Source organism: Mesocricetus auratus, unplaced genomic scaffold (assembly GCF_017639785.1).
Source record: "Mesocricetus auratus isolate SY011 unplaced genomic scaffold, BCM_Maur_2.0 Super-Scaffold_100676, whole genome shotgun sequence".
In the NCBI taxonomy this organism is placed as follows: Eukaryota; Metazoa; Chordata; class Mammalia; order Rodentia; family Cricetidae; genus Mesocricetus; species Mesocricetus auratus.
Genome location: NW_024429266.1, coordinates 19,317,724 through 19,335,982, shown reverse-complemented (window position 1 = coordinate 19,335,982; position 18,259 = coordinate 19,317,724). Strand labels below are relative to the sequence as shown.

At 39.7% G+C, this 18,259-nt stretch overlaps 2 protein-coding genes across 2 annotated transcripts; one reads left to right on the top strand and one right to left on the bottom strand.

Annotated features, from left to right (window-relative positions):
- The first annotated feature begins 1,738 nt into the window (after window positions 1-1,738).
- Window positions 1,739-2,680, top strand: LOC101825333 (olfactory receptor 10J3-like). Its single transcript, XM_005078190.2, has one exon. The coding sequence runs from the start codon at window positions 1,739-1,741 to the stop codon at window positions 2,678-2,680; it is 942 nt and encodes a 313-aa protein (XP_005078247.1).
- A 6,610-nt stretch (window positions 2,681-9,290) lies between these two features.
- Window positions 9,291-17,542, bottom strand: Fcer1a (Fc fragment of IgE receptor Ia). Its single transcript, XM_005078252.3, has 5 exons — window positions 17,446-17,542; window positions 17,024-17,044; window positions 15,639-15,893; window positions 10,620-10,877; window positions 9,291-9,676 (listed from the first exon to the last, which is right to left on the bottom strand). Exons 1-5 carry the CDS (start codon window positions 17,498-17,500, stop codon window positions 9,525-9,527), a joined length of 741 nt encoding a protein of 246 aa, XP_005078309.1. The 5' UTR covers window positions 17,501-17,542; the 3' UTR covers window positions 9,291-9,524.
- Window positions 17,543-18,259: the final 717 nt, after the last annotated feature.

Genomic DNA, 18,259 nt, shown 5'->3' with positions numbered 1-18,259 from the left:
ACCAGGGCTCTGAGGTGGAGGACTCATTCTAGGGAATGTACTCAGCACAGGATTTTGGGTGATAAAATGTAGAAGGTGTGTTAGTTTCACACATCTTTATTTGTTTCTTTATCTTTCACTAAATCACTGGTCAATTTTTTTTCAAATAGAGCTTATCACATTTAATATCACACTTGCTTTTGACCTAGACCCAGTTTTCTGGTGGTCAAGCTGTTGTTTATTTAGAAACACTTATTTCATTTTGTATTTGTGTGTGCCTGTACATTGCACTGCACGCATGCATGTGATGGTGTGCATGTAGACACCCAAAGGACAGCTTCTGGAAGTTCCACCATGTGGGTACTTGGACTTGAGATTTCATCACTGGGTCATTTTACTGGCACTGTTTCTTTATTTCTTAAGGCAATTATCCTGGAGCATCCTTGATATACAATAAACCATGAATATTGAGCAGATATAGCAGTTAAGTGTGGATACCACAAATATGAATAAAACAGATCTATGAGCTTCAAACATTCCCTAAAGGCTCTTGATGCTTTATTGTGTGTTCTACACTCTCAAAATGCTTAAAATTTATAGCACAATGTTGTTAACACAGCCATTATGCTACATAGAAAAATCTTAAGAAGTAATTAATATTACAAGCTGAAATGTTATAGTTGTTAAACAATTCCCCATTTTCCCTCTCTAGCTACTGATAATTACTGATAATGCTAATTTAATGTATATTATTTTGAATACTTTAAGTAACACACACAAATTGTCTGCCTCTTGTCTTGCTTGTTTCACTTGCATGAAATACTCTAGATGAATCCTCACTGCTACAAATTTCAGAATGAATTACATAAATGTCTGTTGTTTTTTTTAGGTTTTTGGGGGGAGGTTGGGGTTTTTTTCAGACAGGGTTTCTCTGTGTAGACCTGGTTGTTCTGGAATTCAGATATTAGCCTACCTCTGGCTCCCAAGTGCTAGGATTAAAGGTGTGCACCAACAGCACCAACAACAACTTGTTTCAAATGTTAATTTTCTTTAGTCATTTTTTTGTCTACAGACAGCCAGCTTGTTTCTATAAGTTGGTTATTGTGTATAATTCTACAATAAATATGAAAGTTAAGATAACATTTTAGGGTCATGGTTGAATTTAAGTAAGCAAACAAAAAGTTATTCGGCATCACTAATTATTTGAAAAATAAAATTAAAATATACCATCAGATGTCACATCCTCACAGTTAAGATGTATATAACATAAATTATAAGCATGTATGAATTTGTGAAAAATAGTAAACAAATATTATTAATGTATACAAGTGTTAGGAAATATTTGAATGAATGAAAACTTTGTGCACTGTTGGTGGAGTATAAACAAAGGACAATCGTTGAAAATGGTGGAGGAAATTACATAAAAGTTAAAATGGGACTAACATGTGACTCATTAATAACTGAAGCTAGGCTACTTCTACAAATCTCTTTTAATTTTGACCTATTTGGTTTCTTGTCTCCATCTGTGCTTTCAATCCCGTGGGCCTAGTTTAAGTCCTAGAGGAAAGATAGCACACAGAGGAAGACGGGGCAGTTCTCCAGTAGCTGAGCCTTGAGACTCTGGCATCTCCAGTCTTGCCCAGCGTAGACACGTTGTTTCCTGAAGGCTTTGGTGTAGCTGACTCTGGTTGGATTCCTGTTTGGCACATCACGACTTTTCTCCCCTTTGTCTAACTCCCTGAAATATACTCTAGTCTCAATGTTAAAGTCAAATGCAACCTTTGTAACAGAGTTCCTCTTTGAAGGTTTCTCCAACTTCAGTTGGCAGCACAGGCTTGCCCTTTTTGCTGTTTTTCTAACATTGTACTTTCTGACTCTGTCTGGCAACGTGATCATTGTGACTATTATTCACCTCGACCATCATCTCCATACTCCCATGTACTTCTTCCTGGCCATATTGTCCATCTCTGACACTTGCTATACTGTGACCATCATACCACGGATGCTTTCTGATCTCCTTAATCCTTACCACACAATTGCTTTCCAAGACTGTGTGGTCCAGATCTTCTTTTATCTAACCTTTGGCATCAACAATTGTTTCCTACTCATGGTCATGGGATATGACCGTTATGTGGCCATCTGCAACCCTCTAAGATACTCAGTCATCATGGGTAGGGCAGCTTGTGTCCACTTGGCATCTGGGTCACTGGGAATTGGCCTAGGCATGGCTATTGTCCAGGTTACATCAGTGTTTAGCCTGCCTTTCTGTGATGGCTCTGTTATTCCCCACTTCTTCTGTGATGTAAGACCCCTACTTAAGCTGGCCTGCATAGACACCACTATCAATGAGATTATCAACTTTGTTGTCAGTGTCTGTGTCCTTATTCTACCCATGGGTGTGGTCTTCATCTCCTATGTTGTGATCATCTCCACCATACTCAAGATTGCCTCAGCCGAAGGTCGGAAGAAAGCCTTTGCCACCTGTGCCTCCCACCTCACGGTGGTCATCATCCACTATGGCTGCACTGCAATCATCTACCTGAAGCCTAAGTCCCAGAGCTTGCTGGGACAGGACAGACTCATCTCAGTGACCTACACTCTTATCACCCCTCTACTGAATCCTTTAGTTTACAGCCTGCGGAATAAGGAGGTCAAAGATGCCCTATACAGAGCCATATGGCAAAAGCCACTGCCATCCTAATCAGGCTCATTTGCAAACTTAATTTCTTTCAGTTTGTGAATACGCGCTTAAATTTTAAGTTGTTTCCAATAATGCCTTCGCTTGTAGTATCAGGAAGACCAGAATATGCTAATGGTTGATAATCTAGAGTCTTCCTTCTATGCCATCAGAATTCTCTGGGCTCTGCTCTAGAGGGATGAAATAATGATTTTTATACACTTAGTATAAGTAGAAAGAAAAATTATAAACCTGGGTTACTTATAGCCAGAGACTTGACAGGTTTTTATTTGAAAGCTTTGATCCAACTATGTGTGTCATGGTTGACTAACCCCTTTTCATTTCCCTGCCAAATTCCTTTAAATGTAGACATTGCTCAATGCCAGTGGCAAACTGCTGTGTGTATAGACCTGATCACATGTGCACATGGCTGCCCTCTCCATGAGAATATTGTGAGTTGCAGTCATGTGTCACATTGTCACATTTTATCCAGTGATAGACTTCACATATGATGGCAGAGGCCACACAGCTTATTGTGTGCACTGAACTGGTATTATGTGTGATGTGTAGTACAGCTTGTTGTGTGCACTGAACTGGTACTATGTGTGATGTGAACACTGAACTGGTACTACGTGTGATATGTAGCACAGCTTGTTGTGTGCACTGAACTGGTATTATCTGTGATGTGTAGCTCCACACTATGATATTGATACAATGATGAAATTGCTAACAGATTGTTTCTCAGACTGGGTCCTCATTGATATACTATATCAATTCAAATCTATTGAAATGATAATTCCATCAAGTTTCTAAATCTGATACATCTCAATTCTCGAAATCAGCCCAGAAAGACGACTGTTGTTAGCTGCTGGTACAGTTAGTACGCAAACACATACCTTTATGTCAAGTAATTTTTTTATATTCTGTCTCATGAATATCACATTAATACTGTGTGATGACTTGAGGGGGTCAAGAGACTTAAAGTCTGTCTTTGAAGTGGATGGTATCATGGAGGTAAGAAGGTAAACCTGCACCAGCTGAAGAGAATAAAGGTTCAGGTTATCCATAGTCCTATTATGCACACTTCAGAAAACTCAGACCCAGAAGAAGACCATACTGACAAGGTTAGCTTTGTCCATCCTTTCAATGCTAGATAAAAAGAAAACGGGCATGGAAGGGGCATGGCAGATATCACTGTGAAAAGAGCATGAGATCTACCATTTGACAGTAGTAGAGCACATCCATGGAAATGAACAATCTGTAATTTTAAGTTAGCATGTGTCATTTGGGGAAAAAGACTAAACTATGAAGTATGCACAGGGAAGGAATGTGGAATGTTATGTCTTTAGTACATGTCCAGATTTCTGGAAATGGTGAAGCCAATTCCTTTCTATGGAGTTGCTTTAAAGACAAATTTTGAAGACTGGCTTAGCAATTCAGTTGACTGTAGTTTAAGTGAAGATATGAAGTAAAGCTGTGATGGTCAGTGGCACAACCATAACATGTCTGAAGATGAATTTGTCAAAGGCTGATGTGTGTTCCCAGATTGTACACCTTGGGATCCACACATGAACTCCCCAGAACCTAGAAGCCTGGAGTGAGGCTCTCAGTGAGTATCCTTCAGGAAACATCCTTGCTAAGGACCTTCATGTCTATGTTTTTATCATTTTGGGGGGTACTTCCAATGGTTTGTCTATTCCATGGTGTCTCCCTTCTATGATGATTATATAGAACTATCTCAGGTCCAGAACTATCAATGTGGGATGACTTAGGGGTTTCTCTGTGACTACTTCACATTCCTCTTTCAACCTTGCTTCTTTCACCTCAGCAGACATGTGGGTACTGCATTCAAGCCTCTGTCTTCGAGTCTGTTCCTGGGGTCATCAATCTGTAGCTGCACTTTAGAATTCCACTTCTACAACAGTCAGCATTTGTGGAAAATACAAATTTTAGCCTTAATTTATCCTAGTACAGGTGGATGAGATCCTTCCTTTCCATTTTTCCTTTTTTTTATTACTTTAATTTTCAATAGCTTACTCCACATGTCAATCCCAGTTCCCTCTCCCTCCCTCCCTCCCACACTCCAACACCACTCCCCCAGCCTTCTACCCTATCCTTACTTCCTTCTACATAAGGGATATCTAGAGTCTGTCATTTCACTCAGGGCAGGATCCAGGCACTCCGCTAAGAGTCCAGGCTGAGAGAGCATCCCTCTTTGTGTTATGGACACAAGAAGTCCATTTGTATGCCAGGGATAAACACTGATCTACTGCCTAGGGCCCCATAGGTTGCCCAGGCCTCCTCACTGACTCTCACACTCAGAGGGTCTGGATCAATCCCATGCTGGCCTCCCAGCTGTTGGTCTGGGGTTCAAGAGCTCCCCCTTGTTCAGATCAGCTGTATCTGGTGGTTTTGCCAGCCCATTCTTTGCTAATTTGCTCATCGTTCCTCTCTGTCACTGGGTTCCATGGGTTCAGTTCAGTGTTTAACTGTAGATGCTTGCCTCTGCTTCCATCAGTCACCAGATGAAGGTTCTAGGATGGCATATAGTGTAGACATCAAGTTCATTATCAGGAATGGGCATTTAAGGTGGTCTCTCCACTATTGCTTAGCTTGCCAGTTGGTGTCATCCCTTTAGATCACTGGAGGTCTCACTGGTGCCATATCTGTCTTCTAACTTATGACTCCCTCTTCCCCCTGCTCTACCCCCCACTCAACCTTCCTGTTCCCCCATGACCTACTCTCTCTTCCTCTTCTCCCCCTCTCTTCTTCCCAGCTCCCACTCTCCCCCACCCCCCACCATGTTACCAATCTGTTCAGAAGATCTTGCCTCATTCTTCTTCTCTGGGGTACCATGCATATCTCTCTTAGGTTATTTCCTGTTTTCCAGACTTTCTATCAGTGGAAGTGCAGACTGGCACTATCCTGATCCATATATAAAGTCCATATATAAGTGAGTACATACCATGTTTGTTTACCTCACTCAGGATGGTTTCTTCTAGTGCCATCCATTTACCTGCTAATTTCAAGATTCCATTGTTTTTTATTCTGCTGAGTAATACCCCATTGTGTAAATGTACCACATTTTCTCTATCCATTCTTCAGTTGAGGGACATCTAGGTTTCTTCCAGGTTCTGGCTATTACAAATAATGCTGCTATGAACATAGTGGAGCAGATGTCCTTGTTGTATGAATGTGCATTTTTTGGATATATGCCTAAGAGTGGAATTGCTGGGTCTTGTGGTAGATTGATTCCCATTTTCCTGAGGAATCGTCTTACTGATTTCCAAAGTGGGTGTACGAGTTGGCACTCCCTGTAGCAATGGAGGAATGTTCCCCTTTCTCCTCATCCTCTCCAGCATAAATTGCCTTCAGTGTTTTTGAGTTTAGCCATTCTGACAGGAGTAAGATGGTATCTCTGAGTTGTTTTGATTTCATTTTCCTGATGGCTAAGGAAGTTGAGCACTTTCTTAAGTGTCTCTTGGCCATTTTATCTGTCAGAGGGCTGATCTCCAAAACTTATAAAGAACTCAAGAAGCAAGTCTCCAAAACACCAAAGGATCCAATTAAAAGGTGGAGTACAGAACTAAATAGAGAATTCTCAATAGAGGAGGCTAAAATGGCCAAGAGACACTTGCTTTCAGTTTTTAAAGTACACTGTTGCTACAAGTGCTCAGTTATATCTACCATGACGCAATAATTTTGAAATTTTGTTAAGAAATAAATATCTGACTTTTCTGTTTAATTTTCTATAATTTCAGATTCTTTTCATCCTAACCTCACATTGCAGAAATTCTTTTGCCCACCCTCTGTGCTATATTGAACATCAATGAGACGATATTACACTTAAGTCTTTTCAGTTTTGAAAATGAGAGAATAATGGTATTGCAAGAGGTATATGCAGGTGAACTTGATAGTAATTCTAAGAACATTAGTAAACTAAAGCTTTACTGTGGAAGTACTATGGCATTTGAAATACTAGATGGGGGCATGGACTTGCTAAGTAACCGTCTAGACCTCAGCAGGTGATCTAAGGCAGGAAGACAGACCTGAGATATACGCAGACCTAGGATGTCTTGAGAGTTTCTGCCCTCCAAAGCAGGAAACTGCATCTCCGGGTGTGCTTCGTTTCCCATTTGAGAAGAGAAATTCACATTCCTTCTAAGGACTTAGTTCCCAAACAGTCTCTCCTGATATATCTTTTGTCTGAATCTTTATTCTGGAGGCATCCTTGGAATTTATCTTCAGGTCACAAAGCCAGGACATGTGCATCTGTTTTCCCATCCCCCAAGTATCAGAAACTCATAAGGATTTGTGATTATCTATTTTCAGAGAGAAAATATTACTTTAATGCTCTGTCCTGGACCAATTTAGTGCAGATCAGAGGTGACTCAGGAGGACAAAAGGGTAACTCAAGAAAGAAAATTCCTTGACTAACCTGTTGAACATACTCTTTGACATAGATCAAAATATTTCATGTATATTTTTAAAAAGACACTTTTAGAAAGAGCATAGTTTGGGAACCAGTAACTATTAGAATATTAAGCTAATTTTCTATGTTACTTCTGGAGTAGAATGTGAATTGCCATGATGGCTAAAGAAATGAAACAGAAATGGCAGACACAGATCTGAAATTAACTGGGAATTTCCATATGACAATCAGCACAGAAAGGTAATGACAGATCTGGGTGCCCAGTGATGGAGCATGGAAGCAAATCCACCCTGGCCCTGGGTGGTAAATGACTCCTGGGACTCTGAACCTAGAATAACAAGTGTCAGTGTCTGAGATTAGATTAAAGAGATACTACAAACTGCCTTGTCCAGTCCCTTCTCACACAGGAAAAACAGAATCTCAAAGACTTGCCAGTGACCTGACCCAGCCCAGCACCTTGTGAGAAGCAGCTTGAACTTCCATCCCTCTGCTCTGTCCATGGCCACCCTGAGCTTGACTGAGGATGGAGGAGACTAAAGTGAACGGTGATGTGCAGAGTCCTAGATATTCCTCAGAAGACTCTCAAGCTGATTAAAGCCTGGAATTTTTGCCCACATTAGGCATCTCTTGGCTCCTCACTGAGAATTTGTCATCATGATCAAGTCTGAGATAAAGGAGGGACTTCCTGTCTAGCTCAGTGCCAGAGTCTCAGACACTGTAGGGTACTCTGAGAAACAATGTGTCTCGATTGTGTATATTGGCAACAGTGTGTTCTGAAGACTTTATCCTGAATTAAGGCTTGGACAGGAAGCAGAGAAATTTCCCATAAAATCACTAAGGAGTTTCCAGTGGGGACTTTCCCCTGCCTGCATTCCGGAAGAAATCTCTTCTGTATTCACCACACCTATTTACAAGAACCCATGTGACAGGAATGTAGTCATTCCTTACCATATGAAATGAGAGTAAAATGAGGACTGTGATAATATGCTCACCTTATAAAAAGCTGAATTAATTGCTATGTATACCCCTATCAACCTTTCTTGACAAAAGGAAAATTCCAGGTCTAGTCGATGATTAGAAATTGCTCTTGTGCCTTTTCCCACCGTGTCAGTAGGTTAGAGTCTGGTCAAACTCGAGGCCCTCTGCTCTCATGTGCTGTCATAAGCTCCAGTTCAGCACTGACGATGTGGACCCCATCCCTTAGAGTTCCCCTTAAGCCCCAACTCATTGTCTGCATGAGCATGGGCAGGAGCTGAGTTGGACATGATGCCTACTCTTACTGCTTTAGAAATGAGACACTTGACTCATGAATAATATATATATATAAGCATATTTTCTCATGTCACAAACCTAGAAGGCAAAAGAATAAAGATTTCGATCCATGTCTTATACCGTGCAGTTTAGTGGATATCTTTGCAGGGAAGAAACTTAATCCAATTCACACTCTGAGACAGATTCAGGCTTTCAGTGAATGACTTGATAACAAAACGAATGAGATAAAAGGCAAGCATATTTCCCTACCCAACAATGTATTAGGTCCTACACCAGCAGTTCTCAACCTTCCTAGTGTTGCAACCCTTTAACACAGTTTCATAGTTCCTCATGCTGCAGTGACACCCAACCATAAAATTATTTTCATTGCTCCTTAATAACTGTAATTTTGCTATTGTCATGGATCATAAGGTGATATGCAGGATGTATTTTCATTGTTACAAATTGACCCAAAGGGATCATGATCCACAGGTTGAGAACAGCTGTCCTGGACTATAAACAGTGTTTATCATTTGCTGGATTTCTCAAAAGCCATTTGCCTTGTTCCTCTCTGGTGATATGATACAAGTTGCAACTATAAGATTGGTTAAACTGACAGGGCTGAAATGATCACATATGAATCCTATCCTGGACTTCCTATGCTTTGGACCTCAATTTTTGTCAAGAATCAAAAGCTCCAAGTAATGGAAAGCAGAATACAAAACATTGCCAACCTCACCAGTATCATACTAGGTCTTCTTGCTACCTCCTTATAATGACCAGGAAAGGTTATTTTAAATTTGTGCCCCTGTGGGTCTCTCTTTTAGAAAAAAAAAAGCACAAATGAAGAAGTCTGGAATTACTAAAGGCACTAGGCCACATGATTCCACACTTGTTTCATTCAAATTGTGCTTCTCTTTTACAAATAGAAATAAAGCAATCAACTCACTCTTTAACATTTTAAGCCAGTGTTTATTGAGCATTTTCTGTTACATGTCACTTAATTGGCTGCAATGGGTTTAAGGAAGCCTTTATGCAAATACTGGGGCATAGACTTTTCTGTGGCTAATGTGAGTGTCCTTTGACAGATGAGATACTATTGAGGACTGTAGAAAATTATAGTTAAGAATTGTCTCTTCAGCAATGTGATCAGTTCCTTTATGTGCCTAGGTTTGGAGTTAAGTTTCAAGGTTTGTTGCGTTTTCCTGTTTTCTGAATCTTCAAGATTAGTTTGAACTGTCTCTTGGTTGAGATCAATAATCCCGTGTCCACAGCAAACAGAATCACCACCAACAGTGGGACAATTAGTTGTAGCCAATGATACGTGCTTTTGTAAACTAGAATGGAACATAGATACAATTACACAATTCAGATTAGAAACAGAAAAATGGTGCTTAGAGATTCAACTTCCTTACGAGGGACACAAGCATGATTCAACCCTTAGCCTGATGGGGTATCCAGGAACAGAGAGAAAACATCCAAGATACTGGGTTCCACAGTCTGCTCTCTAGATCACTGCAGAGGGATAAATGTTTCCCAATAACCCCTGTCTAGCTGTTCTAGCCAATGAAAGTCATGGAAACATGATGCCATTAGCTGAAGATTTGGAAGTACTAAAGGTCACAGCATGCAACTGGGGATAATTAAACATCAGACCATAATTCTAAGTTTGTCCAACTAGACAGTTATGAGCATACCAAGATAAAACAAAATTTCCTCCTTTGAAGGCAAGCATTTCAAAGTTCTCCTCTTATATGATGGTTGCTAATAGCAACTTTTCTTATGAGACATGGAGGCATCCCACTTGCCTGCCCTCAGCGGACTCACTCTCCTCCTTCAGGACCTGCACACACAGGTCACCAAAGGATTGGTTTCCTTTCCCACAACCCTCAGCTAATATGGACTCTTCAAGCTCTTTGCATCCTTGCTTCTTTAGTTTCCCAATTTGATAGATACAAACACTCTTCTTAGGAGCAAGTGATAATTTTTAAATGTTAATTGAGATCTTTTATGTCTGGACAGGACTTGACAGTTTATAAAGCCATTTGACAAAACTATGTCATTAATCTTTATAAAATTTTGTTTTGTGCATAGGTATTACCATCAGCACTTAGCTAATAAGGAATAAGCTGTGGAGATATGTCCTTAGTCTTCTTGTTGCAAGTTTATTGACCTTTCTGGACGATGACAGACATCCTTGTTGTACTAACTTCAAATACTGGCTCATACATACACTTTCTTTTCCCCTGCTATGGACTATTTTGTTCTGTATCAACTTACCTTTTATTACAGTAATTCTGAATTTCTCAGATGTATAGTTCACCCGCCTAAGAAAGCCAACGCAGTGATAGGCGCCACTGTCATTAAGTTTGGCATTTCTAATGGAGATTGTGGGACTTTCATAAAAGTACTTGAAAGCGAAGTCATTCTTATAGTAGGTCACCTTGTGGAGACTCCAGTTCTTCCAGCCATAGCATCTGATGTCGAAGGACTCATTGTCTAATACCATATCAGCAGAAGTCTGAAGGAGCAGCCAATCTGAAGAGGATTCATAAGCTTATTGTTATTTACTTAACAATGGACAAGTGTCCGAAGAAGGGGAGGCAGAGAGAGAGGAGCAGACAGACAGATCCACAGACACATAAAAGGGGTTTCATTAACCCATTTCTTGGTTTGTAAGATCAATTAAAGAGCAAAGACAAAATAATATGTATAACCTGAAATTTATACAATGAACCCTTTCTCCTCTGAAAAGTCAGTCAGGAGCCATAAAACGGCATACACTTGATGCTAATCCCAAAGGTGGAAAGCCCAAAGACCAGAATTCCCTTCAGATTGCTCTAGCTGGGTGTAATTAAGAGGTAGCAGACAGACATTCTGCTCCAAAAATATTTGAACTTAAGTGAATTGTTTTTGTGTACTCTTTCTTCACAGACACTTCTCAGTTCTGTTGTTAATGATAGCTTGTTAAAATACTTCCTTAAAATATGTATACAAATTCTACCTATTTGTCTAATTTTCATTTACTGTCCTCTTCCCTATATAGATCTATGTATCAAGGTACAGATCTGTATCCAGTTCTGTTTTGTCAGTAGTAACTAACGCAGGGTTTAAGAGATTTTTTAACTCAGCCGGGCAGTGGTGGCGCACGCCTTTAATCCCAGCACTCGGGAGGCAGAGGCAGGTGGATCTCTGTGAGTTCGAGGCTGGGCTGGACCGACAGCCTCCGAAACAATACAGAGAAATCCTGTCTCGTAAAACAAAAAAAAGAGATTTTTTAACTCAATAATTATTTGTCAGTAATGATTCAGCAAGTTCTAAGAATTTTGTTCTATGGCTAATGCCATTTTAAATAAACTGAGAGACAAAAATCACATGTTCATCTCACTAGATGCTGAAAAAGCCTTTGATAAAATCCAGCACCCCTTCATGATAAAGGTCTTGGAGATATCCAGGATAACAGGAACATACCTAAACATCATAAAAGTTATATACAGCAAACCAACAGCCAACATCAAACTGAATAGAGAGAAACTCAAGGCAATTCCTCTAAGATCAGGAACAAGGCAAGGCTGTCATCTTTAATATTGTACTGGAAGTTCTAGCTAGTGCAATAAGACAACAAAAGGATATCAAGGGGATACAAATTGGGAAAGGAAGAAGTAAAACTTTCACTATTTGCAGATGATATGATAGTTTACATAAGTGACCAAAAAAACTCTACCAGGGAACTCCTACAGCTGATAAACTCCTTCAGCAAAGTGGCAGGATACAAGATCAACTCAAGAAAATCAGTAGCCCTAGTATATACAGGCAATAAAAGGGCTGAGAAACAAATCAGAGAAACATCACCCTTTACAATTGCCACAAACAACATAAAATACCTGGGATAACACTAACCAAAGAAGTGAAAGACCTGTATAGAAAGAACCCTAAGTCTTTAAAGAAAGAAATTAGACACCAGGAAATGGAAAGATCTTCCATGCTCTTGGATAGATAGGATCAATGTAGTAAAAATGGCAATCATACCAAAAGCAATCTACAGACTCAATGTAATCCCCATCAAAATCCCAGAACAATTCTTCACAAACATTGAAAAATAATTCTCAACTTTATATGGCAAAAACAAAAAAACCAGAATAGCCAAGACAACCCTTCTCAAACAAAGCAAAGTCAGGAGGCATCACCATCCCCGACTTCAAGCTCTATTATAGAGCTATAGTCCTGAAAACAGCTTGGTATTGGCACAAAAATAGACAGGTAGACTAAAGGAATTTAATTGAAAGCTCTGAGATTAATCCACAAACCTATGAACACCTTGTTTTTGACAAAGAAGCTAAAATTATACAATGGAAAAAAGAAAGCATCTTCCACAAATGGTGCTGGTATAACTGGATATTGGCATGTAGAAGACTGCTGATAGATTCATATCTATCACCATACATAAAATTTAAGTCTAAATGGATCAAAGATCTCAACATAAATCCAGCCACACTGAACCTGTTAGGAGAGAAAATGGGAGGTACCCTTGAACAAATTGGTACAGGACACTGCTTCCTGAACATAACACCAGAAGTACTAACACTGAGATCGACAATTAATAAATAGGACCTCCTGAAACTGAGAAGCTTCTGTAAGGCAAAGGACACATTCAGCAAGACAAAAAGATAACCCACAAATTGGGAAAAGATATTCACTAACCCTACATCTAACAGAGGGCTGATCTCCAAAATTTACAAAGAATTCAAGAAGCAAGTCTCCAAAACACCAAAGGAGCCAACTAAAAAGTGGGCTACACAACTAAATAGAGAATTCTCAATAGAGGAGTATAAAATGGCTGAGAGACACTTGAGAAAGTGTTCAACATCATTCGGGAAATGCAAATCAAAGCAACTCTGAGATTATCATCTTACTCCTGTCAGAATGGTTAACATCAAAAACATCAATGACAGTTTGTGCTGGAGAGGATGTGGAAAAAGGGGAACACTCCTCCACTGCTGGTGGGAGTGCCAACTTGTACACCCACTTTGGAAATCAGTATGGAGATTACTCAGGAAAATGGGACTCAGTCTACCACAAGACCCAGCAATTCCACTCTTAGGAATATACCCAAAAGATGCCCATTCACACAACAAGGATGTGTGTTCCACTATGTTCATAGCAGCATCATATGTAATAGCTAGATACTGGAAGCAACCTAGATGCCCCACAACTGAAGAGTGGATAGAAAAAATATGGTATATTTACACAATGGAGTACTACTCAGCAGAAAAAAGAACAATGGAATCTTGAAATTTGCAGGCAAATGGACGACACTAGAGGAAACCATCCTGAGTGAGGTAACCCAGAGACAAAAAGACAAAAATGGTATGTACTCACTCATATATGGATTTTAAATATGGATCAGGGGAGTCTCAGCCTACAATCCCAGTGCCAGTGAATCTGGGAAACAGGGAGGTTCCCAAGAGAGATGCATGATACCCCAGAGAAGTGGAATGAGCCAAGGTCTCCTGAGCAGATTGAGAACATTGGAGGAGGGGAGAGAGGGCCAGGAAAAAGAGAGGGACATAAGAGGAGGGGAGAAGAAGGTATGGTGGAGCAGGAAGGTTGAGTTGACGTAAGAATAGAGGAGAGCAGGATGAAAGTTACCATAATAGATCGAGTCATTATAGGCTAGAGGAGAGAGCTGACACTAATGGGATCTCCAGAGATCTACAAGGATAACATCAACTGGCAAACTAAGCAATTGTGGAGAGACTACATATAATGCCCCTCCTTGATGGTAAGGTTGATGACTACCTTATATGCCATTCTAGAACCTTCATCCAGTGACTGATGGAAGCAGACAGATACCCACATCTAAACACTGAACTGAACTCCTGGAACCTAGTGACAGATATGGAGGAGTGATGAGCATAGGGGTCAAGAACATGATGGTGAAACCCACAAAGACACCTGACAGGATAAGGGAGAACTCTTGAATCCGATTGATGCCTGAGAGGCCAACAAGGGACTGATCCAGACTCCATGAATGTAGTCTCAGTGAGGAGGCCACAGAAATCACTGGGGCCTTGGGTAGTAGATCAGTGTTTACTATGATGTATGAATGATCTTTGGGAGCCCATTCCAAATAGAGGGATGTTCTCTCTCAGCCTGGACACATGGGGAAGGGCCTAGGTCCTGCCCTGGATGAAATGACAGACTTTAGAGATCCCCCCCAAGGAGGACCTCCACCTCCCTGGGGAATGATGTGGGGATTGGGTGGGGGGCTGGAGGGCTGGTGGAGGGGTGGGAGAGGGAGCTGGGATTAAAATGTGAAGCATCCATATTTCTAATTTAAATAAAAACATTACAAAAATAGAATTGTGAAACATTCATAAATGGAGAGTTTTTACTGAGAATATATATAACTTGTGCAAGCATACTGTATTTAAGAAAAAAACCATTTGAGGATTTCTCTAAAGTCTACTACCAGTAAATAAATAACTGTTTTGCATGGTTTGGTCTATATTTTGAATTGGTTTATAGATGCTAAAACATATCTTTTTACTCAAGAAAAATATATCGTGTAACTTTTCCATTTGAACAATAGTTTGCTCTTCCAATGTTTACTGATACCTAGATATGATGTATTAGGTTTTGGCAGTAAAAGAGTAATAAATAAGCAATACTTGTATCAAAATAAACAATAGAATTATTTTTAGTAACAGTAAAGGACATGAAGACCATGCAGAGGAATCTTTCATGGCTCACAGATTGTTCATAGCAAATCTTTACTCAACATGATGATCCTATATACATACAGAGCTCTTTGCAGTGTCCATTTGCCTAGCATGCCATTTGGTCAGAGAACACAGGCCTATATGTAGTTAAGATATAAAAAAACAGAGCAGAGGAATAATATTGATGACTGAATAGACAATTAAGAGAGAGGACTTAAGGAGTGGTGCAGAAGAAAAGACACTAAGATATCTTGAGTGAAAAGTCCTGAATCTCTCAGAATAACCTATGTTCCTACCATCTTCTAGTGCAGTGGTTCTCAACCTGTGGGTCATGACCCCTCAGGCTTGGGGGAGTGGGCAGGGGGCGGAGACCCTTTCAAAAGGATCACATAAGAGCATTGGAAAACACAAATATTTACATTATGATTCATAACAGTAGAAACATTTTATTGTTAGGGATTACCACAACATGAGGAACTATATTAAAGGGTTGCAGCATTAGGAAGGCTGAGAACCACTGTTCTAGTGGGCCATTCTTCCCACGAAAGATATGTATTCCCATATCCCAAGAACTTACCTTTTGTCACTTCTAAGTACACAGGCTTGCTCTTGTAAAATCCTTGCTTCTGACATATGTATTTTCCACTGTCTTGAATGGTGGCACTGGCAATGTCCCAATTTGAAGTTGTTACCTTAGAGATCATGCCATTGTGGAACCATTTAGTAGAGTTCTCTTGAACGGAATTGTTCCCATGGCATGTAAGAGTCACTTTATCTCCTGCAAATATTCTAATCCATGGTGGGTTCAAGGACACAACAGATTTCTGAGTGGCTTAAAGAAAGTAAAATTGGAAAGATAAAGAAATTTTAAGTGATTGAAAACTATCCAGTCTCAAGAGTACAAACATGTCAATGTCAAACAATGGTCCATCTTGTTAGTGACAAGAATCGGTCTTGATGTGTAAGAAAAGCAATAAAGGATGAAGTAAATAGTGATGTGGACTCAGAGAGCAACTAGTCTAGGCATGAAGATATGATTCAAACACAAGAAGTTTGGAAACAAGTGAAATAATTTATTATATGATGTCATAACTACTCTCATTCTCTAAACTTCAATATCAGTGTTTGTAAATAAAAACTTCAATCTTTTTTATGTAGAGATACTTGACACACACCCCATAATGGTTGGTACATAGTTAATGTTTGCAAAATAATTATTGAATGGTTCAATGTAGAAATAAAGGATAAATATTAAAACCTCAGTTTCATTAAAAATATCAGGAGCAACTGTCAACCATTCCAGACTATAGCAAGTATTATTATATTTTAATATACAAGGTAAATAAATTATATTAATTAAAATAAAATATATAATAGGCTTGATAAACTATTAGTTCTAAATTTTTAACTATTTAATTGTGAATATATATAGTAAGAAATGTTTGTGGAAAGCATCAAGAGGGTGTCAGCCTTGAATGGTTTCCAGGGACAAGGAGATGTGGTGGTAATTCAAACAGAAGCTATAGAGCAGCTTGTGGTGATGGCAAAGGATGATATAGTCAAGGTATATTATATTTAGACCCAAGGGACTTATGATAGAACCCAGTTTTTGTTGGTTGTGCAGCCCCCAAGTAGGTGATGTAATCTGAGTTATGGTATTCTCAATTATAAAATAGTAATAATGGTAGTAATATGAAAGTTGGATGAGTGTATGTGAAAGTCCTAGAAGAGAGGCTTACAGCAGTGCAGACATGGCTGTTGTCCTAACCAGAAGAGGAGGTGACTTCAGAGGGGAAAATGGTATCTGGGAAATCCTAGGGCTGGGAATACAAAGGTGGGGAAGAGGGAAAACACACTTTCTGGGAAGGAGAAAATTCAGAGTCGTAAGAAAACATAACGAATACAGACAGAGGAAGGGAGCAGTGTTCAGAAACACAGAGGGAATAAGGACAAAGAACTCACCCACTAGCGCGACACCCAGAGCTGCAAAATTAATAAAGGGTAAGTTAGTATCTAGCTCCGGTTTTACAGGACACAAGAAGACTAGGATTGGCATGGAACTGAGATCCACATCCATGAAGTTTTAAAGATCAGTGAGGAGAAGGCACTCCTTTCTTTCCTCTTTTCACCTTTATTGGTATCTGTCTTGTACTCTAATAGATGCCTGAAGACTGAAAAGATCCAAGCTATTAACATGCTTTCCCACTGAGGTGATGCTCAGGCTAGTTTCCTCTGCACCTCTCTGCTATACAGTGCTGGGAATCGTCCCCATGCTTTGAATATATGCTGCAAAGTCACCCAAAAACCATCAATGTTCCCACCCTGAAGCTCTCTAAGTGCATTTTGGTCCCTTGGAGTGGAAAGTAATGTGAATCAGTACTTACAGATAAAAAGCAGGTTTAGCCACAGCTTGAGAGACCCTCCAGTGGCAGTATCCATTGCCTCTGTGCCTTCAGGTGCTCACTGTGCCGGAGAGCTATATGGCTTCAAAAATAGGCTGAAACCAAAAAGGAGAAGGAAATGTTTTCTACATCGTATCTGGTTAACTCATCAGCTGTGCCTGGGCTTGGCTTTCTCCAGAGATAATAATAGGGTTGTGCCAAATTGGGCAATTTTATAGTCACCCATTTGCTCCCATTGTACCTTTAGCCGTATACCTAGAATCTGGGGGTGAGGACCATGAGTTTAAGCAGAGCCACAAACTTCCTTAAGGGGTCATTCAATGTAAAAGTATTTGGTTTGCAACTTAGAAGCATGGAGTATAGAATAAAATAAGTACTATTGAATCCCTTGGTGGGTGTCAGTCACTGTGTTGAATATATCAGAGACTGTTCACAAAAAAAAATCTTATGAGTTAGATATTACTGTCTAAATCAATTAGATTTTATTACAATCCATATTTTATCATAGAAAAATAGATATTAGAAAGTTTAAGTAATCTGTGCTTTGATTCAACCTATTAAATGGAGAATTTGGGGTTTAAACATGTAAGAAGTGTAATCCTGAAACCAACCTCTTAGCCATTATGATACTGTATTTAAGAACACTCCAGATCATGGAGAACAATGAGTGAAATGCTTGAGATTCCTCTCAGTTACAGATCCTCTTGCTCATTTGCTTAGTCTGAGAGTCTCCATCTGATGCACTGTGATCTACTATCTGATTGGTTCGTTGCAGATAGTCTCAGGGGCTCTTCCT

Excerpts from the sequence above, each read along its gene's own strand:
- LOC101825333 (XM_005078190.2), top strand. The coding sequence starts at position 1,739 with ATGTTAAAGTCAAATGCAACCTTTGTAACAGAGTTCCTCTTTGAAGGT.
- Fcer1a (XM_005078252.3), bottom strand. The coding sequence starts at position 17,500 with ATGGATACTGCCACTGGAGGGTCTCTCAAGCTGTGGCTAAACCTGCTT. Across the intron at positions 15,894-17,023 it reads TCTGGGTGTCGCGCTAGTGG|CCACTCAGAAATCTGTTGTG; the intron begins GTGAGTTCTTTG and ends ACTTTCTTTAAG. Across the intron at positions 9,677-10,619 it reads CAGAATTACTGTAATAAAAG|TTTACAAAAGCACGTATCAT; the intron begins GTAAGTTGATAC and ends GTTCCATTCTAG.